The sequence below is a fragment of the Diaporthe amygdali genome (assembly GCF_026229845.1).
Source record: "Diaporthe amygdali strain CAA958 chromosome Unknown NODE_2_length_3802984_cov_64_841326, whole genome shotgun sequence".
NCBI lineage: Eukaryota > Fungi > Ascomycota > Sordariomycetes > Diaporthales > Diaporthaceae > Diaporthe > Diaporthe amygdali.
The window spans coordinates 2,371,843-2,397,153 of NW_026517022.1; the positions used below are offsets into that span (position 1 = coordinate 2,371,843).

The 25,311-nt window shown below is 54.4% G+C and overlaps 8 protein-coding genes across 8 annotated transcripts; 5 read left to right on the forward strand and 3 right to left on the reverse strand.

The window, feature by feature from the left end:
* Positions 1-110: 110 nt before the first annotated feature.
* Positions 111-2,288, reverse strand: J7T55_012064 (short-chain-fatty-acidligase; the record flags this gene model as incomplete). The annotated part of the gene is made up of 1 exon (XM_053136916.1): positions 111-2,288. One exon carries the CDS (start codon positions 2,286-2,288, stop codon positions 111-113), a length of 2,178 nt encoding a protein of 725 aa, XP_052999869.1.
* Positions 2,289-4,064: 1,776 nt separating this feature from the next.
* Positions 4,065-5,294, reverse strand: J7T55_012065 (Och1-like protein; the record flags this gene model as incomplete). The annotated part of the gene is made up of 1 exon (XM_053136917.1): positions 4,065-5,294. The coding sequence occupies one exon, from the start codon at positions 5,292-5,294 to the stop codon at positions 4,065-4,067; it is 1,230 nt and encodes a 409-aa protein (XP_052999870.1).
* Positions 5,295-8,785: 3,491 nt separating this feature from the next.
* J7T55_012066 (glycoside hydrolase family 76 protein) lies at positions 8,786-10,042 on the reverse strand (the record flags this gene model as incomplete). Its single annotated transcript, XM_053136918.1, has 1 exon — positions 8,786-10,042. The coding sequence occupies one exon, from the start codon at positions 10,040-10,042 to the stop codon at positions 8,786-8,788; it is 1,257 nt and encodes a 418-aa protein (XP_052999871.1).
* Positions 10,043-11,311: 1,269 nt separating this feature from the next.
* J7T55_012067 (WD domain-containing protein) lies at positions 11,312-13,253 on the forward strand (the record flags this gene model as incomplete). Its single annotated transcript, XM_053136919.1, has 5 exons — positions 11,312-11,647; positions 11,716-12,245; positions 12,324-12,607; positions 12,829-13,102; positions 13,199-13,253. The coding sequence occupies 5 exons, from the start codon at positions 11,312-11,314 to the stop codon at positions 13,251-13,253; spliced, it is 1,479 nt and encodes a 492-aa protein (XP_052999872.1).
* Positions 13,254-13,431: 178 nt separating this feature from the next.
* J7T55_012068 (Pro-kumamolisin) lies at positions 13,432-15,468 on the forward strand (the record flags this gene model as incomplete). Its single annotated transcript, XM_053136920.1, has 2 exons — positions 13,432-15,157; positions 15,218-15,468. The coding sequence occupies 2 exons, from the start codon at positions 13,432-13,434 to the stop codon at positions 15,466-15,468; spliced, it is 1,977 nt and encodes a 658-aa protein (XP_052999873.1).
* A 1,301-nt stretch (positions 15,469-16,769) lies between these two features.
* J7T55_012069 (uncharacterized protein) lies at positions 16,770-19,541 on the forward strand (the record flags this gene model as incomplete). The annotated part of the gene is made up of 6 exons (XM_053136921.1): positions 16,770-17,736; positions 18,507-18,629; positions 18,746-18,758; positions 18,824-18,920; positions 18,986-19,171; positions 19,371-19,541. 6 exons carry the CDS (start codon positions 16,770-16,772, stop codon positions 19,539-19,541), a joined length of 1,557 nt encoding a protein of 518 aa, XP_052999874.1.
* A 411-nt stretch (positions 19,542-19,952) lies between these two features.
* On the forward strand, positions 19,953-22,244 carry J7T55_012070 (uncharacterized protein; the record flags this gene model as incomplete). Its single annotated transcript, XM_053136922.1, has 6 exons — positions 19,953-20,080; positions 20,147-20,215; positions 20,280-20,864; positions 20,938-21,083; positions 21,177-21,407; positions 21,472-22,244. The coding sequence occupies 6 exons, from the start codon at positions 19,953-19,955 to the stop codon at positions 22,242-22,244; spliced, it is 1,932 nt and encodes a 643-aa protein (XP_052999875.1).
* Positions 22,245-23,282: 1,038 nt separating this feature from the next.
* On the forward strand, positions 23,283-25,270 carry J7T55_012071 (uncharacterized protein; the record flags this gene model as incomplete). Its single annotated transcript, XM_053136923.1, has 4 exons — positions 23,283-23,907; positions 23,959-24,322; positions 24,399-24,793; positions 24,954-25,270. 4 exons carry the CDS (start codon positions 23,283-23,285, stop codon positions 25,268-25,270), a joined length of 1,701 nt encoding a protein of 566 aa, XP_052999876.1.
* Between the last annotated feature and the right edge of the window lie 41 nt (positions 25,271-25,311).

A 25,311-nucleotide genomic window follows, 5' to 3' on the forward strand; every position in this document is an offset into this window, starting at 1 on the left:
AAGTAACATTGAAAGCCAGACATGCCACCCCAGTAGATCAAAAGCCGCCAACACCACGCCTGAGCCAAGCAAGACTTCTCATAACAGTTATAGCGCAATATGCCATCCCCCTACCTCTCCCAAGATGACCGACTATCGCCCTTACCACCAATCTGCTTCTCCAAAACAGCCTCATACTTCTCATCCACACTACCCGGTCCAGTGTGGATGTGAATCAGGTCCCTCGCCGCATCCCGCAGCTTATACTTCTGGATCTTCCCACTCGCCGTCTTAGGGTAGTCGTCCGTCCAAAACACATACTTGGGCACCAGGTGAGACGACAGGCGCCCGCGCACCCACGCGCGGACGTCATCCTTCCGCAGCAGCGGCAGGCCCTGGCTCTCGGAGCGGGCAAAGCCGTCCTCGCCGAACGTGGGGTCGTCCTCGGTGGCGACGCCGGCGCGCGGCACGACGAAGGCGCAGACGGCCTCGCCGTGCTTCGCGTCGGGCACGCCTACCACCGATGCCTCGGCGATCAGTGGGTGCTGGAACAGCGCGTTCTCGATCTCGAGCGGGTGGATGTTTTCGCCGCCGCGGATGATCAGGTCCTTGATGCGCCCTGTTATCGACACGTACCCGTCCGCTGTCATGCTCGCCTCGTCCCCGCTGTACATCCACCAGCGGCCCCCAGCGCCAGAGTCCGAGTCGCCGTTCTGTGCTACCGCTGGCTCCCCTGTGGCATTAGGGCTGCCTGCCATCCCAACATCGACGTCAGGCTCTAGGATGCGGACCTCCTTTGTCTTCTCCTCGTCACCCCAGTACCCTTGCATGACGAGATATCCACTCGTAGCCAACTCGCCTCGCTCGCCAATCGGGACGATCTTGCTCCTGTCCGCCGGGTCGACAATCTTGATGCGCGTGTGCGGCATCACCTTGCCAATGGTGCCAGTCCGCTTGTCCAAGGGGTCGCCCGGGGCGGTCATACACGAGACCGGGCTCGTCTCGGTCATGCCGTAGCAGATCACGAGCTCGCTCAGGCCCAGCCTGTCGTAGAGCTTGCGCATGAGCGACTCTGGGACAGACGAGCCGGCCGCGATGCCCTTGCGCAGGTGCGAGGGCAGCCGGTCGGCGTCCGCAGGCGCAAGGGGCCGGGACTTCTTGTCAAGCAGCTCGAGCATCGACACGAACATGGTCGCCACGCCGTACAGGCCCGTGGCGCGGTGGTCGGCGGCCATCTTGAGGCTCGCGAGGGGATCGAATGCAGGTGATGGAAATAAGATAGCCGAGCCACTAGTAGCAGTCGCCATGTAGCCAAGCACGCATCCGAAGCAGTGAAACAGTGGCGGCGGGCAGACGATGAGGTCGGACGGGGTCAGCCCCATGCGCCTCGCGATCAGGTGTCCGTTGTTGAGGATTCCCGTGTGCGTGAGCATGGCGGCCTTGGGGTGAGATGTCGTCCCGGATGTGAATTGGATGTTGATGCAGTCCTGAGCATGGAGAGGGGAGTCGGGCACGACAGGGCGGGTGCTACTCAGCGATGAGGATGACGACGGACTGAGCGTCTCGTAAGGGGTCAAAGATGGGTAGTCGGCCAGACAGAAGTCCACAGCAGGATGGGACGAGGAATTGTCCACCACCACGACCTTTCTCAGTGTCGGCACCAGTGGACTCTCGACGCGCCCTGACGATAGGTCCGGGATCAGGCTCCTGAGGAGGTCGAGGTTGCTCCGCCCCTGGCAGGGCTTGTAGGCACGGTCGGTGACGGCCGCGACGACAAAGACCTCGACGCCCAGGTGCGACAAGGCGGCGGCGACCTGCGAGGCGTTGAAGGTCGGGTTGAGTGGCACCAAGATGGCGCCCAGCTTGAACACAGCATACGTCAGCGCAGCGTGCTCGGCCGTATTGCCGAGCTTGACGGCCACTCTGTCGCCCTTTTTCACACCAAGCGACCTCAGGGAGTGAGCCAAGCTGCTGGAGTTGGCGTCGAGGGCGGCATAGCTCAAATTTGTCTCCTCGCCGGCGAGGACGGTGGTTGTTGGGCTGCGGCAGATGACTGCTGGCCTGTCACCATGCTCGGACACGACCCTGGCGAAGTGCTCGGGGATGGTATAAGGCAAGAGGGGAGGTTCATCTGGCCCCTGAGAGATGCTGTATGTAAGGGCACTGGAGAACCTCGCTTGAGGCCCGGCCACAGCCAGAGGGACAGCCCTGCTTCCCCGGACCGCCGTCCTCGCCTTCAATTGCCGCGGCTGAATCCGGGCAGCTCTTAGCGCTTGGGGAGCCCATCGCGAGGTGAGTGCTGGCAACATGACGTCAGGGTGAGAAGGGGGATGATCGACTGGGCATCGCGGCTCGTGTGACAGGAGAAGCAACAAACACAATGAAATGACGATCTCACGAGAGACTGAAATATAAGCAAGTTCTTCCGTGCTTGCTACCTCGATGGAGAAGGTCCGCTCCCCGGAATCCAGCCGCAACGCGGACCGGCGCAGGCAGCTCGATCCCCGAAATGCGGGGTTGGAGTTTGGGGAAAGCCAGGAGAAGACAACCAAGGCACACTACCGAGCTGGTTGCCAGTTCCATCTGACCTTCAGTGGGCCCAGGTACGAGGAAAGAAGCTCTCAAGGACAAGTTGGTGGTGGTCACGATATGCATGGGTCCCTGTACTGCATTTTGACTTTGACTTTTTTTGTCCCAAATGCTACCGCTCACTGCCACGTGTGTTATACTACCAGCTATTTTGTTCTCATCCGCCAATGCCATCGGCTCTGGCACGATTCTGATGAACTTTTCCGCTTCTTTGGTTGGCTTTGAAGCTGTAGTTCGATGTTGGCTACCTCCGGGTTGACTGTGAAGTCGGCTTAAGTGGAGTTATTACGTTAGCGTTAAACTAGCCCGAAGATGGATTGTCTTGGTTGATGTTGTGATGCACTGAAAGGTGACGGGTCAGGGTTTTGTGCTTACCGCCTGCCGCTACACAGCTGGCTCTGTATCTAAATAGAAACCTAGGAGCACTTGAGAGGCCTTAAGGTACCTCATTGCTACGTGCCCCTGGATTTTGTAGATATAAGCTAGATTTGTTGGTGGTCTTGTAAGCCTAGTTAGTGTAATGGCAGCATTTCTTGGTGACACGCATGGAAGCTTGCGCGGAAGTGTGCCCGAGTACGGGGCGGGAAGATCCAGGTTCAAGTCCTGGGCTGGGTAAACTTTTTTTTGGCTGATGTGTAGTAGTAGGTCCTTTTCTTACCCCAAATCATCGAATCGAGACTGCGCTTGTTCTTTTAGTGGTGGTTTACGCATAAGGAGAGAAGCTTTTAAGAATAAGTTGGTAGTGGTGGTTACAATATGTATAGGTCCCTGTACTGCATTTTAGCTTTAACTTTTTTGTCCCAAGTGCTACCACTCACTGCCACGATTAGCTCTGGACACATACATTTCAAGCTTTCCCAGACACGCAAGGCTGTCGTAATACGAAAAGGAGGCTTCTTTCGTGGTCAGGATGCAATCATTGCTGTATATCGCCGATTCCCCTTCTGTCCGTGATGAATGCCGACGCGTAACACACAGTTGAGCCAGAGTGGCTTCGAGATATTGCATTCGCCCTTCGCTTGCTCTCACCTCGCAAGTCTCTGGAAGTTCACAACTCTTTGCAGGCCGTCAGCAGGCGTTCACTGCCAGGCTGGAGCTGGGTGCTCATCCGGGAGGAGGTCATCTGCAGCACGTAGACCACGAATGCAAGCCAGATAATTAACTCATCGTTGTAGGTATTCGCCAAACCCTGCTGTCTATTATTCTCTAAGGTCGTTATCGTCCCTCAATCGATACCGGGTATGCATATCATAACAAGTGGCTGTCTCTGCATTTGCTTTTCTCTTGTGTCCGTCGTGAAACCTCGAGAGAAAGAAAAACCAAAACACAAAGTGACCTGGACTCCTATCGCATGCAGTTGTTTTGGCATGTTCGCAAGGGGGGAAAATCAAAAGAAATTTGTACACAAGAAGAGGCAAGGATTGCCGTAATTTCCCTCAGGTTTCAGGGCCGATGTGCCTTTCACTTTCGGGCTTCCAAGTGCCTGTTCAGAAAAGTCAGTCTTCAATTCGCTTGCGCTCCGTTGTTCCGTTCAGTGTTTCCAACTCACCCTCAAAATCGTGATGCACGAACGCCATTGGGTCGTCGGGCTCCTTCGCGCCCATCTGCTGTACGCCGGGCGAGAAGCTCGTGATGGGCAGAACGATCACGTCGCCGACCTTCTTGGCAACCTCCATGCCCGTGAAGTTCTTCCAGTCGATCGCCCCCTTGCTTGTGCTCATGTCGAAATACCGCGGGTCGTTGAAGTACTCGAAGATCGTATCGGTCCAGACAGCAGGTCCCGTGAATTCTATTACGTTCTTGGTGTCCATCCCGTCGAGCAACCCTGACCTCTTCCTCTTGAGCGTCTCGGCCGCAACCCGCGCGACGATATCGCGCAGGACTGGGTGCCCCGGCTTCGACTGTATTGTCCACTGGCAGAACTGGATCCTCCGGCTGTACCAATCGTGCCAGTCGGGCCTGTCTGGGTCTGCCTCAATGCCAATCACCAAGCCCACAGTCTCGCGCGGCACAGACTCGGGGACCCACTCCACTGCCGACTTGAGCGCCGATGTGTCGATATCACTGTAGACGCCACCACGCGCCAGCAGGATCAGGTACCGGAAAAAGTCCGCCTTCAGGACGGGGAGAGGCATCGCGTCGTAGGCCTCGATCACCTCCGGCACAGAGGCGTAGAACAGCTTGATCAGGTTCTCGGCGACGTCGTCCGTGATGACTTCATGAATGAAACCTGGGTGAAGCTCCGTCCATGAGGCCTCCTCTTCCCTGAACTGGAACTTGCCGCTCGACGGGTTGTATTTCCATGTCTGCCAGATGTACGCGGGGAACTTGGTCTCAACGTCGTAGGGGAACTGATATGCGAGCTTGTCGTAGGTGGACAGCTTGGACATGTCCTGCATTGTCTTTTGGCCGGCCACACCACCGCCAGCAGCGGCACCCCCATTGCTAGCTGGCTTCCCTACCGAGGCATGGGGTGTGCCTGTCGAGGAGGAGGATTGTCTCGAGGGCTCGTGTGCGTCGTCTGCTTTTGGAAACGAGTCTGGTACTATTGGCACGGGTGCTGGGGTGTCGGGCCCATGCGACCGCGTGACGATGTAGAGTAGGGTAATGAAGAAGGCGGCGGCGATCAGGGCGCGCTTCACGGTGAGCATGTTGGGCTGTCGCCGGGGGCTTTTCGCTCGCGCCGAGACGGGGATCAGCATCGGCTTTCGTTTAACATTGAACATGGAGCCGACTGGTCTCGAGCGGCGAATGTGTGAAGGCGGTAGCAACAGTCGGGTGGGCAAGTTGAGACGGGAATGGGAGGAAGTCGACCCGGAGTTCGCGCTGGTTCGGGGTCCGTAGTATGGTGCTCTGGTCGCGAAGGTGAGGTTTCGAAAAGATGCCAAGACTGCGACGGGATCGAAGCGGGTGCGGCGCCGCGGATGGCGTGCAAGGGCCAGCTAGGGAGTGATGGCTGGGTACCGTTGTTTCGTGTGAACGGAGGAGGGGTGAAATACCAATAAGAATATGGTCAATGGATGAATTGAGAATGCCACTGCTTGTCTTGCCAGGTGACAAAAAGTCGGGGGGAGGACGAGACGAGATGACGGGATATCTGAGTAGTGTAGATTGTAGTAGTGCGACAGTTTCAACGCATTGGCTGGCTGAGATGGCGGGCAAGGGGGAAAAAGTTGGGATTTCGCCAATGTCAATCAGTGGTTGTCCTCACAGGCACAGGGACAAGCTCACACATGCGCACATCTGGGCATGGGCAAGGAAGAAACGAGCCAAGAAAAGTATCGTGCGGGATGATGAGCTTGCAGCTAGGCGGGCTTGGCCTTTTTTTAATTCGGGACCACCCCCGAACAGGGCGCAGGGGTGTAGGTAGATACGCCCAGGTGGATTGGATTGATTGATTCGAAGATGCGGGTTGCAGATGCAGGTGTGGGTAAATTGAGAGTGGCCAGCGTGGAGGTGAACAGGGCTGGACCGGACTGGACTGGGCTGGCAGGCTGGTGGTGACGTGGAGGAGAAAAGCTTCGACGGCAGAAGAATGTGGGAGACGACGACCTCCAACGTGTGAGAGAGGGCTCTCGAGGTTCCAACCAAGTTTTCCCAAAAGGTTGCGCAGGCTTGCCTGATGCCTGCGAGCTCTGCGGGGCCAAAGACGACGATGGCGTAGATCAGGGACGATGCCCAGTTGAGCAGGTGGTTGCGCTAGATATGCGAGGCGATGCTGCTTTTACGAAGGAGTCTACGAAGGAGCTTACGAAGCCTTTCCCGTTTTTCTCTGTGTGATGCGGGCGAGATATACGGTAGTTAAAAGTCAAGTCTACCTAGGTACTGTAGTATGCGAGTGGTAGACGATCGATTGGATTTGGAGGCCTGTTTCAACGGGCCGAAGCAAGTCGCACTGACTGGAGCCAATATGGCGAGGACTTCGTCATTCTCTCCTTCTCCGAACGTAAAATCCGGGTACGACAGGCAGGCAGGGCAGGACAGGCTGTGTGAGTGTGTGATGAGCTTGTCCGCTTGTCTGGAGGAGGGCGATCTGCAGGTTAGGTCCAATGGGTAACCAGATTGCGCACCCGTCCACGAATCCCATCCCAATCTGCCCATATTATCTCATCAGCACCAAGGGCCTGAGGGCCCACGCGGTCGATCCGTTGGATGGCAGCAGGGGTCTGATGTGCTTGCATGATCACCGCCTAGTCTAAATGTCCAGGAGGGAGCTGTCAAGAACCAGCTCCAGCAAGGACCTCATGCAGCCAACGGCTCACCTCTTCAATCTAAGTTCGGGATTACCAGAGAGCCAGACGGGCTGATGATCAGAGAGAGAGCCTCACAAAGTTAATTAAAATCAAGGAAATACTCCAGCCAACACTGGATGGAAGGTGACATACCAAGTGACCACTGAAAAGAGCAGAAAAAAGAACCAGTTAAAGCTTAAATTGAGGGTCCCCTTGTTTCATGTGCAAGCCACACCTTCTCCAAAATTGGAATCCGCGCTCTTCGGTTCGTCGGGGAGCAGGAGGGAGCAGGAGAGAGCAGGAGGGGGGTTGGTCCACGGCACACGCGCGAACAAGCCTGACAAGTGTCCTTCCTGCCCGCTTCCAAGCTTGTCTACGAGAGACATCCTGAAACCACCCACCACCAATACCAGCGACAACACCAACACAGTTCCCATCCCTCCTGTCCCAAGCTCCCTTCCCCGTTCATCACCTCTTGCAGGTCGCCTATCCGTTGTGCATCCGTTGGGGCAGTGTTGTGTCACCGAATCCCTGAGTGTAGAGGACCAGATATCAGATCCCATCACTTGCATTGATTACAATCCCCCTCCCTCCCTCCCTAAAATGGAACCTGTTCTATTTCATCCCATCAATTGCGGGCCCTTCTATGCCAAGCTTTTCAACGTGCATATCCATTCTGCACTACTGTAGTCCACCACCCTTTCTACTTGCAGTTAACCGACTTCCAGCCCGCCCAAGAAGGCTAGCCCTACGGATACAGCGAATGCTGTGATCCCAACAGCTTTCCTTTTGGTTCAGCTTCACCCAGGTCCGGTCCCATTATGTCCGTCCCTTGTTGGTTGACAGCCGACGAGATTGCCGACTTGACTCGACCGTGCCACGCAAAGTCCAAGCTCCCTCGGCATGTCACACGGCGATTCATGATCGCTCGGGGATCAGGAACCTTCAAGGGCGCAGCCGGAAACACGAATGTGGCTGATGGTGTCCGCAGCCGATTGAAACAGTGCATTCTATCCGCTGCGCGCCACACAGGCATCACGCATGCGGTACAAAAATAGCCAGCACGCCTGCCACGGGACACGTGTGGCCAGGTGCAGCCTCGTCCGAGACATGCACTCGGAGTTCAGGTCTGCCGGCGCGAGAGACCACAGATGACCTCGCTGGGATGGAGTTGCGTCTCCCCGGTCACTCCAAGACCGACATCCACATTGCAGTCGTCTCGTCTCGGAGTGGTTCCTTCTGGTGGCAGCAAAACGATTGGGACCAGACGGATTGAACCCCAAGTCGAAGCCATACGAGGCCAGCCTTCGTCAACTTCAGATGAGCCAGGGAACAGCCAGCCGGCTTCAGAAACATAAATTCCGTACCCTTGCGTCGTCAGAACGGGATTGCAAGGCCAATTAAGTTGGCAAAATGCATGAGCCCAGATTAGTAACAGTTCAGCAGCTCTCGCATTTGCCACTGCGTAAGGGCACCCATTTGACGACAGATCTGAGGGTCGAAGAGATGGCAAGATCACCGCGCAGCATCTTTCTTGGAACCCACCAGGCTTGAGTTCTGTCTTAGTTGCCAAGCCGAGACAAAGTTGTCAAGAGCTGTGATATCTTGGCTCACTGTGGACCTTCGTCGGCAGCGACAGCGAGCTCTGTGCATATGGCTATCATGTCACTATGGCCATTGACGCCTACCCCTTCGTCGCATGCTCGGAGTTAGCTTCAGGAAAAGCATGTCAAGGTTGGCCCTCGGCCTCGCAAATAATCCTCTTGCCGCGATCTTGTTGCTACCTGCTTACATCCCGGATCCACAATGCGAGCATCAGTTCCTCGTTCCATGATCGATGTCAAGGGGAGATTCATCGTCTGCAAATCACTGAGCATTTCGGTCACAAGAAGGCAGTCGGGTTCGCAGAGAATATCCTTGGTAAAATGGATGATATTGTACCGGGGACGAAACCACCGTTGCTTCCGAGCTAGACCCCCGTCACACTATGCCGGGATCAATGTCGTCGGCTCCGGCGTGCTTGTCACCAGCAGGCTCTGTATAACCTCCAAAGCGCTCAGCTGCGATCCGAAATCCGAATACCCATCGTACCCATCCGCTGTCCACCACTTCATGCCACACGAGACGGTCGAGGTGCCATCAGTGCAGCTCGCAGCGGCCGCCTTCGCGCTTGTGCTGAGCAGGGTCATGATGTTGTCCTTGACACTGGGCACCAGCACAGCCGTCTTACCCATCCACCTCGCCAGGCTGCTCTTGAAGCTCGTCTGGTCGAGGTCACATTCTGAAGTGACTTCACATTTCTGCTCATACATAACGCCCGTCGCGTTGTTCGTCGGTGGGGAGAAGAAAGTCGCGTTAGCTGCTGCCACCAGCCCCGCCACCCGTGATCCCCATACGACTTGCTGTTCTGGAAAGCCCATGGCTCCGGTATATGCGTACATGTTGGCAGCACCCATCATGTACGTGGCGACGTTATAGGACCACTGGTCGCCAGACATGGTGGTGCAGTTGTCGGCGTCCTTATCGGACGTCCCGTCGAAGACATTGAATTGGGTCCCAACGAGGCCGACGGCGACGGACCAGTCCCAAATTTTTCCGGCCCACTCCGCATAAGTCGTGTTGCCCGTGTACCGGGCCAGCCTGGCCGAGGTCTGGAGGAAACCTCCGTTCGTCACGGCGTTCTTGTAGAAATAACCATTAGCGGTCTTGGTATATTGCCACTTCAAGCCCCCGCCGCACGTCGGGCTGTCGGCTGCCCACCTCCTCGCGAAGGCGTTGAAGGCGTTCTCAGCGACGGTCACCCACGACGGTGCCCCTTCGATTGCCGTGAAGTTGTACTCCATCGCGGTGAGGGCATTGTACACCCAGTACATCTGGTCATCGTTGGCCTCCCACCCCTGCTGCTCCGCGGGTGCAAAATCGAAGTTCGAGCCGAGGTTCTCGGGGATTGCGGCCAGGAGGGCTGTTTGGTACTGTGTGTCCTTGGTGTACACGGTATAGTCCATCAGGCCATTCCAGCCTGAGCCTGACAGCCACCAGTACCACGGCTGCGGTTGGTTAAAGTCCCCGGCTGTGGAAGCGTTATTATAGTAACCTTTGAACAGACCCGACGCGATCGTAGAGGCAGCCGAGGATATGGAGGCTGTGTCAGCGGTGTTAAGGTCGACAGCGAGTGCCGAGCCCGCCAACAGTGACAGGGCAACTGCTGACGGTGAAGAAACGAATGAAAACGTCCGAACCATTTTGCGGACCATGGTTCAAGAATGAGTGAATGAGTGAATGACAGGCGGGCAAGCAGCACAGCACAGCACAGCACAGCACAGCACAGGCGAAGAGAACAGAAGGATGAGCCATCACCTCTTCCCCTTACCCACCCGCGTGCAGCCCCATGGGCAAGCTATATACGAACTTGTCCGTCCATTGTATGTTTCCCCGCTGACTCTCGCTTGCGCTCCGCCCAGGAACAGAAAGGCTAAAACAAAACGATTTGCCTCCAATGCTACCCTCCGCCCCCGCGCGCGGGCGATCGCCCACGGAAGTAAATTACTCGGGGCGGTCCCCAAAGTGGAAGCTGGATAGTGTCAGGGGCTGCTGGACCTGACTGGGTCAGCCAATTGGGAGGGGCCTACAATCTAAATAAGGTTCTGTCTATGCTTAGTATAACTGCACAGCAGCCTTTCGCTCTCTTGGGCCCGAGACATGTGGGTGTGCGCCAAGGCCCCGGATTTTGTTTTCCAGCGCGGAAGAGCCTCGACCGTCTCGGCCGGAACGCCGATGCTGTTGGATTGGGTGATTCTGTCGCCGGGGTGAGTACCCCTTCGTCTTTGAGATTGTGGGAGTGGATGTTTCCTGGCCATGTTTCTCGCAGTAGTTAGCGCCTGTCTGGGTGACGGCATACGTTGCAGCAGGCAATGTCCCCGGATTTCAGGGGTAAGTAAAGTCATGGGATGGCACGGGGATTGCTTGGCGATGGGGAGATTCTAGACCAGGCTGGGCAGTTCGAAACATGCCCAAGGGAGTCTTTGAATCGTATAAATTGACTTTTGTCCATTGAATCAAGTCGCCCTCTGCAAAGACAACAATAATAGCCATTGATGAGGCTGAGTCGATGTCTGCTCATTGCTTGAGTGTTGTTTTGAATCAGCCAAGAAGACTTAAGGTCTGCTTCACTCAACATCAGTGCCATATCATGGCGTGCAATCGTGCCCGTATCATTCGTTACAGCGCGAATAAATACCTCCAGGACAGCTTCCTGGTTTGACATCATGAACTCAGCTGTTGAAGCAGCTAAACTTTCTTTCCACTGCGGCCCAGGCATGTGAGCACACGCAGTCGATGCCAGGGTTGTACCCTGAGTCCCGGCTCACTTGGCTCGTGCGTTCCTGCCAAACTCGGCAGCAAATTTCAGTACTTTTCTTGGCTTCAATGCCTGGGAAGCGTCGAAACTTTGTCAAACAAATACTGCCCCCTCTGTGCATCGAGACATACCAGTGCTCTCGAAGCAAGGCAATATGTTGGCCGAAGAGTTCTTCACTTCCATCTGTGGACCCCCGCTGTCTAGCAACACGGCCATCGCCAAGGACGTCGGCATTTACACACACTCTCTATGGCCAACATTTGCTGCAAAGTCAGCATTCAAGAAAAGTGCAACTCCGCCAAACTGCCTTGCCGCCAGTAAGACGCACGTGTTCGCAGCCCAACACGAGAAGGCCTACGTCCATGTCTACTCACGGCTTCGCGGCAACCAGGAGGCTTTTGTGGCGTTCCCTGAGAGGATAAGGTGCTTGACGCTGGCCGGCGATGTGCTCATCCTGGGGACCGTCGAAGGCAGGGTCATGCTATGGGAGGTAGGTTATCCAGAGTTTTATACGCTTATCTGAGCCCTATACATCTGAGGTCGCTGACTCTTTCACAGACCTGCACCGGGAGACTGGTGTCACTGCCTCCCTGTCACGTCCAGGCTGTGTCCTGCGTCGTGGCAACGCCGTATCATCTCCTGACCGGATCCGACGACTCAAACATCCACGTATGGAGTCTCGCTCAGCTGCTGGAACTCGACAGCAATGAGGAGCGCGAGCCTGTCGTCAGCTTCTCCAACCACAGGGGTGCCATCACAGCCATCGCACCGTCCTCGGGCGACAGCGAGGACACAAGTATCTGCGTATCCGCGAGCAAGGACAAGACGTGCATCATTTGGAACTATCGAACCGGCGCAGTCCTCCGCACTCTACTGTTCCCAACTTTCCCCTTGTGTGTTGCCCTTGACCCTTGCTCAAGAGGTGCCTTTGTGTCAACAGAGGGCGGTCCCATCTTCTCTATCGAATTCTTTGGCCCCAAGCCGCTGCTCGGGCCAAAGAGCGAAGAATCATCTACGGTCGTGCAGGTCACAGCGCCTTTTTGTGTTGCACCCTCAGACTCCGGACCCGCGTCTTGTCTAGGCTTGACGTATGATGGCACGGTCCTTCTGTCTGGGCATCCAAAGGGACAGATCCATGCGTGGAACATGACTGACAAACAGGCTAGCAATGGCGCAAAAGAGCTGACGAACCTGAATGCTGCCGTCACAAACATAATCTTGGACCCGCCGCTATCACGCGGTAGCAGACCCACCAAGGCGTGGAATGTCGTCAAACCATCTCAAGTGCAACATGCGTACACCTTTACCGCCCAGTTTGAGGCTGATCTCAGATCTGAGACGCAATTCCACGCAAAGCTCAAAACGCCGGGGTTCTCCAACGAAACCCTCGAAAATGCGATTTCGGCTTTTCTGCAGCCAGAAGATGGGAAAGCCAGCGACGAAATCTCACGTGAGCTTGACGAGCAATTGAAGATTTTAAGACAGCAAGATTCGTTGAGCCAAGATTCAGTTTGTCGTTTGCCTTTTGCCAAGGCCACGTAGGGCTCAAGATCTCCGGTGAATTGCCGGGATGCGCCTCCGTTTCAGGTACGCGTTTGGAACTTCTTTAGCGATCCCGCACGAGCAGAGCCGAGCTCCCGAGCTCCGAGTCAACCCCCAACCCGCCTCTAGCGTTCGGTGCCTCAAAACGGCTTGCCATTGGAAACCAATCACCCGGAACCCTGGCCCAGACATGTTCAATTGGTCGAATGCGGCTCAAGATAACGCATAAACTGGCCCACGCGGCGGAAACGGGGCTGTCTGTGCCCCTGCGGCTCACTGTCGTTGCAGACGAACCTAGTAGTGCAGTCTGCAACGTCGTTGTGCCGGAATTGTTTGATGTACCTGTCCCGGACACCGTCATTGCTGTGGCTGATGGCCTCATCCCGTCGACCGTGGATCACATGTAAGCTTCCTTGGGAAGCTTGACGAGTGGATCATCTGAAGCTTGGCCTCCCGACGCGAGATGGTTCGACACCGCCCACTGATTGCTGTAATCAAGGATGGCCGGCGTCGTCTCCCTTGCAATTACGGGGTTCGACACGGGTTCGTTGTAGGGGAAGGATCTATCACGGATCGTGGACGCGGTTTCAGTCGTGCCCCAGCCGGAGGACCCCTGGACGGGGCATTTCAGAGCTAAGATGGACGGACAGCAATATGAAGAAAGTTTTCCAATGCCTGCCAAACTTGTCTTCTCTTTCTCTTTTGGGATTTGGACGTCCTGGTGTTGCCAAGATGCGGTTCAGCGTTCTCACAAGCATACTGGCTGCCCTGGTGGCAGCAGTCGACGCGAAGCCGCTGCGGCCAAGGACCATTAATCATGTTGTGCACGAGGAGAGAGTGGCTGCTCGGAGCAGTTGGTCGAAGGCTCATCGAATTCACGCTGCTGCGAACCTGCCAGTCCGGATAGGTCTCACGCAGCAGAACCTTCACCGGGCTGAGGAGCTGGTATACGATGTGTCTCACCCGGAGTCCCCCAACTACGGAAAACACTGGTCGCCTGAGAAGATCGTGGACATGTTCAAGCCCAAGCAGGACTCTGTCGACTCGGTCATGGAGTGGCTGCAGATGGAAGGAATCCACCCGAGCCGGATAAAAATGTCGGCATCGAAAAGCTGGATCACATTCAACGCGACAGTGCGAGAGATGGAACAGATGCTGAAGACAACATACCACGTCTATAAGCACTCAACCTCTACGAGCGCTCGTCACGTAGCTTGCGACAAGTATCACCTCCCAGAGCACCTGGTCGAGCATGTCGATATCATCACGCCTACGGTACATTTCGATCAGCGCGTGGGGCACGGTCGGAAGAACAGGTTCAGGGAAATGCCGGAGGATGCCATGTCAGAGCTTAAGAAGAGATCTGCCGAGTTGCAGAAACGGCAGCGTCCTGAAAAGGGCATTGTCGGCAGTCCTGATGACGGCAGCAACCCGAAGCAGGGCGCTTTCGTTGACAACGCTCTGATGGACCTGACACAATGCGACTCCATGATCACGCCCGCTTGCCTGCGAGCTCTTTACGCGACTCCGCCAGGTAGCCTCTCAGCCAGCAACAACACCCTTGGTATCGTCGAGTACACGCCCCAGGCTTTCCTACAGAAGGACCTGGATATGTATTTCAAGGAGTTCGAGCCCAACCTGAACGGCAAGTCGCCAATTGTGACGCTTCTCGACAACGGCGTCGTCCAAGACAAGAACCAGAGTTTCAGTTTCAATGGCGAGTCCGCACTGGACTTGGAATTCGCGATGGCCCTGATCTACCCTCAGCAGGCCACTTTGTACCAGGTCGGCGATCTGGTCCAGAGCGCAAGCTTCAACAACTTTCTGGACGGCATTGACGGCAACTACTGTCAATTCGAGGGTGGTGATTCCAAGGATCCCAATGTCGACGGTCAATACCCAAACTCAGTGAACTGCGGCACCACCAAACCCACAAACGTGATATCCACTAGTTACGGATTCAATGAGGCAGATCTGGGCATCAAGTACGAGCAGCGACAGTGTGACGAGTACATGAAGCTGGCACTGCGGGGTGTGACCGTTGTTTATTCCTCCGGCGACTTCGGCGTAGCAGGCAACGGAGACCAGTGCATCGATCCGGTTACTGGAGCTTACAACAATGGATCCAGCGGCCTGTTCAACCCCTCGTTCCCTGGAGGTTGCCCATGGGTGACATCCGTGGGTGCGACTCAGATCCTGAACGGGTCGACAGTCAGAACGCCTGAGAGCGCCTGTGAGCGGGTCATCTTCTCTGGCGGAGGGTTTTCGAACGTCTTCGCGATGCCATCGTACCAGAAACAGGCAATCGGCACTTACTTCGCCGACCACGCGCCCCCATATGGCGCGGACCGTTTCAACAACTCAAAGGTGGTCAGAGGCTTCCCAGACGTCAGTGCCAACGGCGCCAACTATGTCACGGCTGTGGACGGCCGGTTCTCGCTGTCTTTTGGAACATCGGGTAAGCTCATGTCCCTGCCCATTAACAGGAGCTTTCTGACTGACACACTTCACCCCGCAGCATCCGCCCCTGTCTTTGCATCCATCATCAACATGGTCAACGAGAAGCGTCTTCAGGCGGGTAAGGGCCCTGTCGGCTTCATCAACCCGGCTCTTTACGCCAATCCGCAGGTCATGAACGACGTGACCAACGGCAAGAACCCCGGGTGCGGCACGGATGGCTTCTCGGCAGTGGAAGGGTGGGATCCGCTCACGGGGCTGGGGACGCCGAATTACCCCCAATTGGAGGCGTTGTTCATGACTCTACCTTAATGTATAAGTGTGTGGCATGTGTTGGGCTGTTTCGTGGCTGCGGCCCTAATGATAGAGATACATCACATGAGACGGAGGCGCAATTTAATGTATAGATGCTCGGGTGCGAAGGCATTAGAGGCCGGGCGAGGTATACAGCGGTATGTATGCATAGGCGTTCTGGATACTCAATCCATATATGTTCTTGTACTTTTAATTGGGCACGCCGATCCCGGAAGGCTGTGGTCACCTTCCCTCACGCCCCGGATCCTTCCATTCCCACGAGTTCTCCGGACCTGCTCTCCGTCTCTGTGTATGGTCTGTGGTCATGCATCGGCTGTCGATTGTACAGTTGATTGGATTGACGGATCGGTGCGTGAAATTAGGCATCCTTTGGTCTCCTCATGGTCTAGATGGGGTTGTCTCGAGGAGAATGGGGTTGGCCGTACTGTTGACTGCGATCCTTACCTCGTCGTGTGACTGCCCGGCGTCTGATGGGATACACTGGCAGTACATGTGACAACCACAAAATCAGAAGGACAGCTTCTTCGAAGCTGCCTCCGAGTCCTGAGTTACCTAGTACGCCCGTAACGTACCCTGCACGAGGGAGCTGCCCCGACGCCGCTTCACGGGTCTTGCTTTGCTAGAGGTCCTACCACGGGGGTCCTGCCACAGAGTTCCTACGGCGGGCTTGCTAAAGAGCGTGAGCTACGCACCACCGGATCCCAAACCCGTTAGGCACTTAATTACCTAGGCAGTAACTAATCTGGTCAGGCAATGACATGATTTATTAACCGGAACAGTCCTTTTTGGCACGTTATAATTCTGGGCCGAGGGCAGTCCCAAAGCCATGCTAGACCGTTTAGCCATCTCCCAAGTGTTTACCTACGCTTAACTAAACAGTGTATTACACATTGACCGCCTGCTGGCATTTGCCATTTTCAAGTTGTGACAATCCTTAAGTACTGCGCTCAGAATAGAAGAAGTGAAGGGCAGACCCACCGCCCTACACCTTCCCACTGATGGCCGCTGGCTGCAGATAGCTTCCTCCCTTCTTTTTCTTCCTTAGGCAGACCTACTCGTAAAATCAACTTAATTTGGTGCAAACCTTAAGCCGTCGAGCCGAAGAAGCCCGAGTTCATGTCAAAGAAGAAAACCAAAAACCAAACCCTTCATCAGAAAGACCTTCTCCTAAATACCACCCTAGTACACCCTTGGTTCTTTGCAAAACCCCATCAGGCCTTAAATAGGTCCCAGTCATTAACAAAGACGAACATTGGGCCGTCACAGGCCTTTATGCACTCCCAGTCCCCTCACCCACAATGGGTAATTCACCTCGAGCAGCACTTTTGGAAACCGGCACCATCATGGCACATGGACAAGTAGCAGGCCACGAGGAGCCCGAACTACAAGACGTTCACGAATTATGCCTACCTAAGCGGGATGAGGAGTTCAACACAAACACACTTCGTCCAGAGAGACCAGAGTACGCCACACTCATGAGGACGGAGCCGAATCAGGGTTGGATACGCTCTTTGCGCACGATACAAGGAGCCGTCTTCAAAAAGCTTGACTTGCCACCGTACGGCTGGTTGTTGCCCAACGGTAACTTTTTTCTGATCTCTACCGCTATGATACTGTTCGACCAAGAATGCAGCAGTGCTGTGGTCTCAGACCCGAAGACGCTCCCGCCACTATGTCCCCCCGATCTTCTACATCTACCTAGGCCTACTGCCAAATTCGACTATGAACTTCGGCCCTTGTTCGATCACATGTTTCTGGTTGACTACGGCTTTGGGGAACACCCTTTCAAGGGAGCCTTCATCTTTTTCAAGGACTTCAGCACCCTGCCGGATGTTCTTTGCTTTGGCCGCCTAGTTGCTGAATTTGCTTACGATTGCGGGAATGACTCCATTACGAAACCATATCTGCTCAAAGCAAGCCGGAAAATATACTGGTCTTCTTTCACCCGGCGGTCGGAACAGAGGTTCGCGGATGTTGCGATGATGGCCTATTGGCTTTATACACGTCGCCGAGAGATCAGCCCCTCAGAGTACAAGGTCGGGTTGACGGGATATACAGGCGTACTCCAGGAGATGGTTTCCGAGATACCAGAGAAGGGAGTAGGTCGACTCAGGCGCAAGCTATCTGTCGACGTGAACGAACTTATCCCTCGGTACGCATCGGGCTGGCTAAAAGAGCTGCTGATTGGGGCTGCTCGTGACTTGGCTGCACAATACGGCATATCTCTCACCACCTCTTTGGAGAAAGAAGGCGGAGTCATCCCAGGTCCATGCTCTCGCAGCACACATGTCGATCTAGATGGGAGCTCACGTCATTTGGGCAATCACGAAAGCCGGCCAAGATCCTTGTCTCCCCGTAAGGGGACACCACCACCAAGCTATGAAGAAGCAATGAAGGGATAAAGTCATTGAATCTTGGTTGCGGTGTTCCAGTCCCGCCGAGGGCGTTACTCTCAAAAGGAGCTTCGGTGGAACAACAACCACTATCCGGAGTTTGCTGCTGGTGCGGACAGGCATGAAAGAGTATTTGCATTAAGAGGAAGGATTCAAAATTTGAGCAGGATGTCAAAACAGCCACTGGGGATTGGGGTGGAAAACATTTGAGATTGCTACCGTTAATGCCGGCAGGGTCTAAGTAGGGTGGTCAGCGATAGACGGCGGTGCACTGGGCCACTACCCGCGACCACCCACAATCTGCACCAATTGATGGCTTTTGTCTACCGTGACACAAAAGAGCCCAATTCGTGGCCCGAATGGCCACATTCCTCCGACTGTAATGCCCTCAGACCTTTGTTACACGATATGGCGGAGGCCACTCCTGCTCGGGGCCGCGATCGAGGCGACCGCCAGGAGGTCCGACAGCACGTTTCAAGCTGCATTTAAAACAAGCATTTACATTCTCATCATCGCTTTAAAAGTAACCAAACTTTTCCACTTTCGACGATTGCAAGTGCGCTGATAACTCAATCCGATTTTGAACACGAGCTTTTGGGGTACTTGAAGAATATCACTAATTGACCATTCCAACTACTGCAGCACAATTTGAAGCACCCTTGTCACCCAGAAAGATGACCACTGCTGTGAAAGCCACGAGCACTCCTGCGAAGGCCGCGGGCACTCCTGAAAATGACAGATGGAGCCCATTCAGCGTCTTGTCTGGTCAGTCAAGCCCCAGCAGCTCGTTTTTTCCCCCCACTCCCCATGCGATTTGCCTCCTCATCCTTATTTTGCTCAATGTTCCTTGTACTTGCATAGCCTATACTAATTCTACGCAGATGAAGCTGCGATGTAAGCATGCTCGCTTGTCCTTAGCAATCAACACACAGGCTGACAAGTTTTCTAACCTTCTGAAGTCTTTACCACGAGCGTAACCCCGCAGAAGAGATCGTCGCTGGGAAGCTCAAGAAGACCCGGCAGGGGGCGATTGTCGGAATAAATGTGCTCTATTCGGTTCGTGCCCATATTCTCCTCGACTCAGTTGTAAAACTACTTACTTACCATAACGTTGACTCTAGTCTAACAAGGCCAAGATTGAAAAGGCTGAAATCGACAAGATCGGGAAGGTGTTCGACGTGCTTCGGAAGCAGCCAGCGGACAAGAAAACGACAGTGGAGTTCAAATTCGGAGGCGAGGAATACCACGCGACAGCTGAAAAATGCAGTGCCGCCGATGCTTTTTGCTTCAGTGGCTCGAAGCACAAAGTAAGTCATCCATGGTCTCGGACTCTCATGATATTCCTATAGGACCTTGTCAACGGCCAGTCATGAGATCTCTTTGGAGGACACCGAGAATATTGCCTCACGGAACAGGGCTCGTCGACTTTTCTAGAAACTGCTCTCCTTATTGGCCAACTCAGTTCCTCCGATTAGTCTAAGTACGTGAGCTAACAGATCTATCCAGCTTGGATCGAGGGGCATTTATGCCATGATGACTCGTGAAGGCTACGTCGTTATTGTCAAGACAAAGTCGTTCACTGCAACGCAGGCGGCGGTAGAAAATGGCAAAGGTCTGATCGATGAAGTGCGAAAAGCCGCGATCAAATACGCGATGCGTCAAGCGAGGAGGAAATGAGTGAGGTCCATCTTTCACGTGGAGCATTGGGCTTGAGTTGTCGCATTGAAGCCGGGAGCATCGCGGATGGGACTGACGGCGCTGAAAGACGTAGATCGACGAGCATTCCTAGCCAAACTCATGGTATAATACTGTAAAATGTCCGATAGCCTGATGTTTCGGAAAAGACAAAATGAATGGAACGTTACACACTGTGTCACTTGAAATTGTGTTGGACAATTAAAGATGAACTGAACTGCTCGACTTATCGGGTATTCTCCGAAGGATATCGGTGCTTACGCCCGGGCGGACCTAGACTCCTCCCACCTCCGCCCAACTTTTCCCTTTGTTCCACCCACATCGCCCATCCACCGACCTCACAAACTTCCGACATCAGGAGCAGATACCTCCTGACTCAATCAACTGCAAACCATGGATGGGCCCAAACATTCATTAAGCCCGTCCTCGGCGGCAAAGCCCCGAATTCCGTACGCCTGTGAGGCCTGCCGTGCCGCAAAGGTGAAATGTACACCCAGCAACACACCAGAGATCTGCAGACGGTAAAGAAACCGTGCCTTTCCAGTTGCGCTACCCAAACCTCGCTGACTATTCAACGCATTTGCCAGGTGCTCCGTCTCGAAACGCGAATGTATCTTCAAGACGGGCCCACGCAAGAGGAGGAGACGCGACAAGCTGTCAGTTCATTGTCCTTTCAGGGGATGAGTAATCCAGTAACTGATCCTTCTATTCAATGGGCAGTCACCCAGCTGCTACTAGGAAGACACCACCACCTTCAGCCCCCTCCAGGACCTTCACCATAGATGTCCCGATGGCAGGTGAGTATGACGCCGAGACGGAGCCCTTAGAGACAATCGACGCACTCAGGGACGCCCATGGCACTTATCTCGATGATCTTGTCCCCGAAGACGATCTAGCCGGGGATGAAGGCGCCCACCTCTTTGGTCAGCCCTCCTCTTCGGCGAGCGGCACAGGGACGTTTTCGGCGTCGACGCCATCGGTCAGTTCCCGTTCTGTCCATGGAATCAGCAGTATACAGCCTCAATTCAATCTTGACTCCGCTACGTCCCTCTTGGACTCGTTCCGAAACGGCATGCTGCCTTATTTTCCTGTCATCGTCCTCCCGGCAGATGCGACGGTCCCGTCCTTGGCCAAGGAAAAGCCTTTTGTGCTACTGGCCATACTGGCTGCGGCCAGTGGAGGAAAGAGTATGCAGGGACACAGTCTCTATTATGAGGAGTTCCGCAAGGTACTAGGTATGAAGTTCGTCAGTGGTGGAGAGAGGAGCTTGGAACTGTTGCTTGGGCTGTTGATCTACTGCGCGTGGTGAGTACACCAGCATAAGATCCCAATTCTAATATTCGTTTCAAAATGTGGGCACTTCTCTGATGCATTCAAGGTATCCTTTCCATTTGAGACCGAAACAGAAACAAGCCTCGCAGTACATCCGGATGGCAACCGATATCGTCCACGACCTAGATCTCAACCAAGCTCCTGAAGGTTTTAATCATGCCAGTGTCGATGCAGACGACGATTTGCTGGCTGGTATGAGAGCCTACATAGCTTGCTACTACTTGTGTGCCAGTATTGCCTCTATCTGGGCTAAGAGACACACATTGCCTTTTGAGCAATGGACAGCGACCTGCTGTGATACCCTCGAGAGGACCGGGAAGAACCAAGGCACAACAGCCGACCAGTGTCTGGCTTGGCTGGCTCGGCTCGGAAACATTTTCGAGGAGGCTTCATCATTGACCCGGCGTAAAGGACTGATGCAGCACGAGGCCCAGCATGTGCTGCTAATGGTCAAAGGCATGGAAGCGCAGCTACAAGAGTGGAACAGCCGTATACCTGTCGATGTATCTTCGAAGCGTAGGTTCTCATCACACTCAACGGTTGTAACGCAGATGAGGCACAATGCTGACACCTCATCCAGCTGTCTTCCACATTGCCAAGCTATTCACCGAAATATTTCTCCGTGGCTACTCTCTCCTTAGGTTTCCGTATTACAACTCACAAAAGCAAGGTCAGCCAACCACAGACGCCGATCCAGATAGGCTGTTGTCTTGCGCCAATCTTCTGCGGCCTTGGTACGATTACCTTTCCTCCCTGCCCGCCTCGGAATTCGCCAATTTTTCAGCAATAGATTGGGGCCACTTCGTCGCGGCGGTCATCCTCGGACTCCGACTGTCATTACCCCTTCCCAGAGACTGCCCCTCTTGGGACCACACTGCAGCTCGTGAGATCATCCGCCTCGGGTCATTCCTGGAGAAATTCACGGACGGCGTAAGTGATACTGCAAGCCTGACGCCGGCCTCGAGCAAGACGACGTCCAGCACTGATGTATTGTCAGCGAGCAAGGTCGTGCTTGGTGTCGTCAAGCGCAAGTATGAGAAGCGTCTTGCGACGTTGGAGAAGGCTGCTTCAATGCAGCCGCCCCATCCGATGCCTCTTGACGTCGACCTTGGGCTGCGCAAGTGCCCGATGTTCGACGGGAGTCTTGATACGTACATAGAGACATGGGATGACAGTTTCTTGGACCCGTCGAGTCTCACAAATGCTACGTTGATGAATTCTGGGCTGAGTGCCGTGCCCGGGATCGGCTCCACCTCCGACACACAACCGATGGTCTACCATGATCTCTGGGCTACGATGACTATGGGTTGGGGTCAGGACAACTTCGCAAACATGGACTTCAGTGGGCTTTGACGGCATTGTACTCTTGCTGCACTAGGGCCGAATGCGGTTCCTTCACCTCAAGGGAACTTCACCTCAAGGTATAGAGTCGCTGGCTTTGCGTGGGAATTCCCGCTTGTTTACGATAACACAACTGTCGAAGAATAAGCCATTGGCTATGAATGGGATCGCGACCAACCGATGCTCACTTCGGGCCGAAGACTAGGCTTGGACAAACGCGATTGCAACACAAAACTCCGGAATGGCTAGCTGGCGCCAAGCTGGGATGAAGGTTGATGGAACAAGGATGGATAAGGTTCCCAACGGCTGAACACCATGGCCCGGAATATCGAGAATCTTGAACATCGCAGATCAGACGAGATGAAGAGCCCACATTCCCCGCAGAAGTTTTTGCAGTATCGAATACGAATAAGAGTTGAATGTTCTCTGGCAAAAGCAATCACGCTGCTATGGTGGTGCTGCTCCTAACCATCTGCTAGATACGGGTAAGTCATGCGAGCTTCTCCCCACCAAGGCTTCGGCACTATTGCTACGCAATCACTGCAACACTCGGTAAATGCTCCACATCCCATTTCATCTTTAAAGGAGCAGATCCTGCTTGGCACCCAATATCTTGAATGGTATATACCTAGGATCCCCTTGAATATTGGGACCGGCTGGAATGATCGTCACGCTGGCATGGATGAGGATGAAGGGGAGATCCTGCACAGCGCAATCTAGACCTGAAAGCATGGGTGAAAGATTGCGCGGTAGTCTTCCACACATCAGATCACATGCCTTGTGACGATGGTGACAGGGACCTATAGCCGTATTCGCTTTGTATACAGCTTGATTGGCCTGCCCCGTGATGGCAGCTTCGACATAGAAGATACAAGAAGAACATGATGAACGAAATCCATGGCCCGCAATGCTCAGGTACCTCGAGACAGAAGCCCCAGGCTGATGCATCACAGGCAACATTTCTACTCAGCCGAACGGCTTGACAGCCTGTTTACGTCTTCGTGAACATCGTCCTTCTGCAGTCATCACTGTCCCACAATATCCTCCACAATGCTGTGTCTTGGATTGCTGTTCCTGTTTCAGCTCTTCATAGCCACGCCAGTCTGCTCGCTGCGGAAGCGCGACGTGAGAGTAACCCTTTCAAACGGAACTACTGTGATTGGGTACGATGCAGAAGGTCTTTCTACTTTTCAGGGGATTCCATATGCCCAACCTCCAGTGGGCAACCTCCGTCTGAGGCCACCACAGCCTTTCACAACCCCTTTAGGAACAATAAACGCCACCAGAAGCGCGAAGGCGTGCCCGCAGCTGGTCTTGAACCTCAACTCCTCGAGTCTCCTGGAGAGTGTGGCAGGACGCCTTGTGAACACGCCCTTCGCCCAAAACAACCTTCTCGATGCCTCGGAGGACTGCCTAACCCTCAATGTCATCACGCCTCCCAATACAGTCCCCGGTGATAATCTCCCGGTGATGTTCTGGATTTTTGGCGGCGCTTTCGAGCTCGGGTGGAGTTCCCTGTTCAACGGCTCCAGCTTCGTTCTCGACTCGATCGCGATGGGCAAACCTGTTGTCTGGGTTGCAGTCAACTACCGCGTGGCCGGGTTCGGATTGATGCCGGGTAAGGAGATCCTAGCTGAGGGCTCTACGAACCTCGCCCTGCGGGACCAACGTTTAGGTACGTCGCGAGGCCGCCACGATTTCTGAATTCTAGCTGACGATGTCTCAGGTTTGCAGTGGGTCGCCGACAACATCGCACAATTTGGCGGCGACCCCGAAAAAGTTGTCATCTTCGGCGAAAGTGCTGGTTCTATCTCGGTTCACCTCCAGATGATGCTTAACGGTGGGGACAACACCTACAAGGGCAGGCCTCTCTTCCGCGGCGCCATCATGGATAGTGGAAGCGTGATCCCGTACGCTCGTGTCGATGCCCCTCAAGCTCAACAGGTTTACGACGCGGTTGTTGTTGCGGGAGGTTGTGAGCAGTCCGGAGACACCCTAGCGTGCCTACGGTCTCTTCCTTACCAGGACTTCCTCAACGCTGCTACCAGTGTTCCTGGCCTTTTTGACTACAATGGGGGCCAGTTATCTTAGTGAGTTCAACCGACCCGGGTCTGCATTGCGTTTCAGAAATGACGTCGAGTGTGAGACAAAATGCTGACACGGCAGCGGAAGTGCTCCTCGGCCAGACGGCGACATCCTTCCAGACACGACCGACGTTTTATCTGCCACCGGGAGATACGCCAAGGTCCCATTCATAGTCGGCGACCAAGAAGATGAGGGCACTCTATTTTCTCTCACGCAAACCAACCTGTCAACTACTGACGATGTGGTCACATACATGAACGACTTCTACTTCCCACAATCTGATCGCTCTGTCGTACAAGGTTATGTTGACACTTATCCAGACTCTTCCTCTGAAGGGTCTCCATTCGGCACTGGCCCATTCAATGATGTGTACCCTCAATTTAAGCGTCTGGCTGCCCTCCTGGGTGACCAGCTCTTCACTCTCCAGCGCCGCCGGGTTCTTCAGCTCAATGCACAACTAGGTGGCCCGCCAGCTTGTAAGCAAATTGTTATTTAGAGTTCGCTCGGCACGCAAATCTGCCGGTAGAGATTCATATATTCGTGTTCATTTCATTCCACTGGAGTTTCTAGCAGATACAGCCTACCTTTAATCACAACAACATGTCAATCTCTCACGGCTGACACTCAACCACTTAGGGACATACCTAGGAAAGTACTTCTATGGAACGCCTGTTCTGGGTACTTTCCACGCTACCGACATCCTCCACGGCTTTGACTACCTCGGGGACACGGATGCGAAGAAGACGATTCACGCATACTACATCAGCTTCGTCAACACGCTGGACCCAAATAACGGAACCGCTAGCGAGTTCACGCAATGGCCGCAATGGACCGAGCAGGGAAGGGAGATCCTGGAGATGGGCAACTCGGTGGACAACTCGGTCGGGACTGATGACTTCAGGGAGGAGAGTTATCAGTATCTGTTGGCTAATATTGGGAATTTGCACACGTAATGCAGAAGGGTCAAGGATCTCAGGTGCAAGAACCTCCCAAG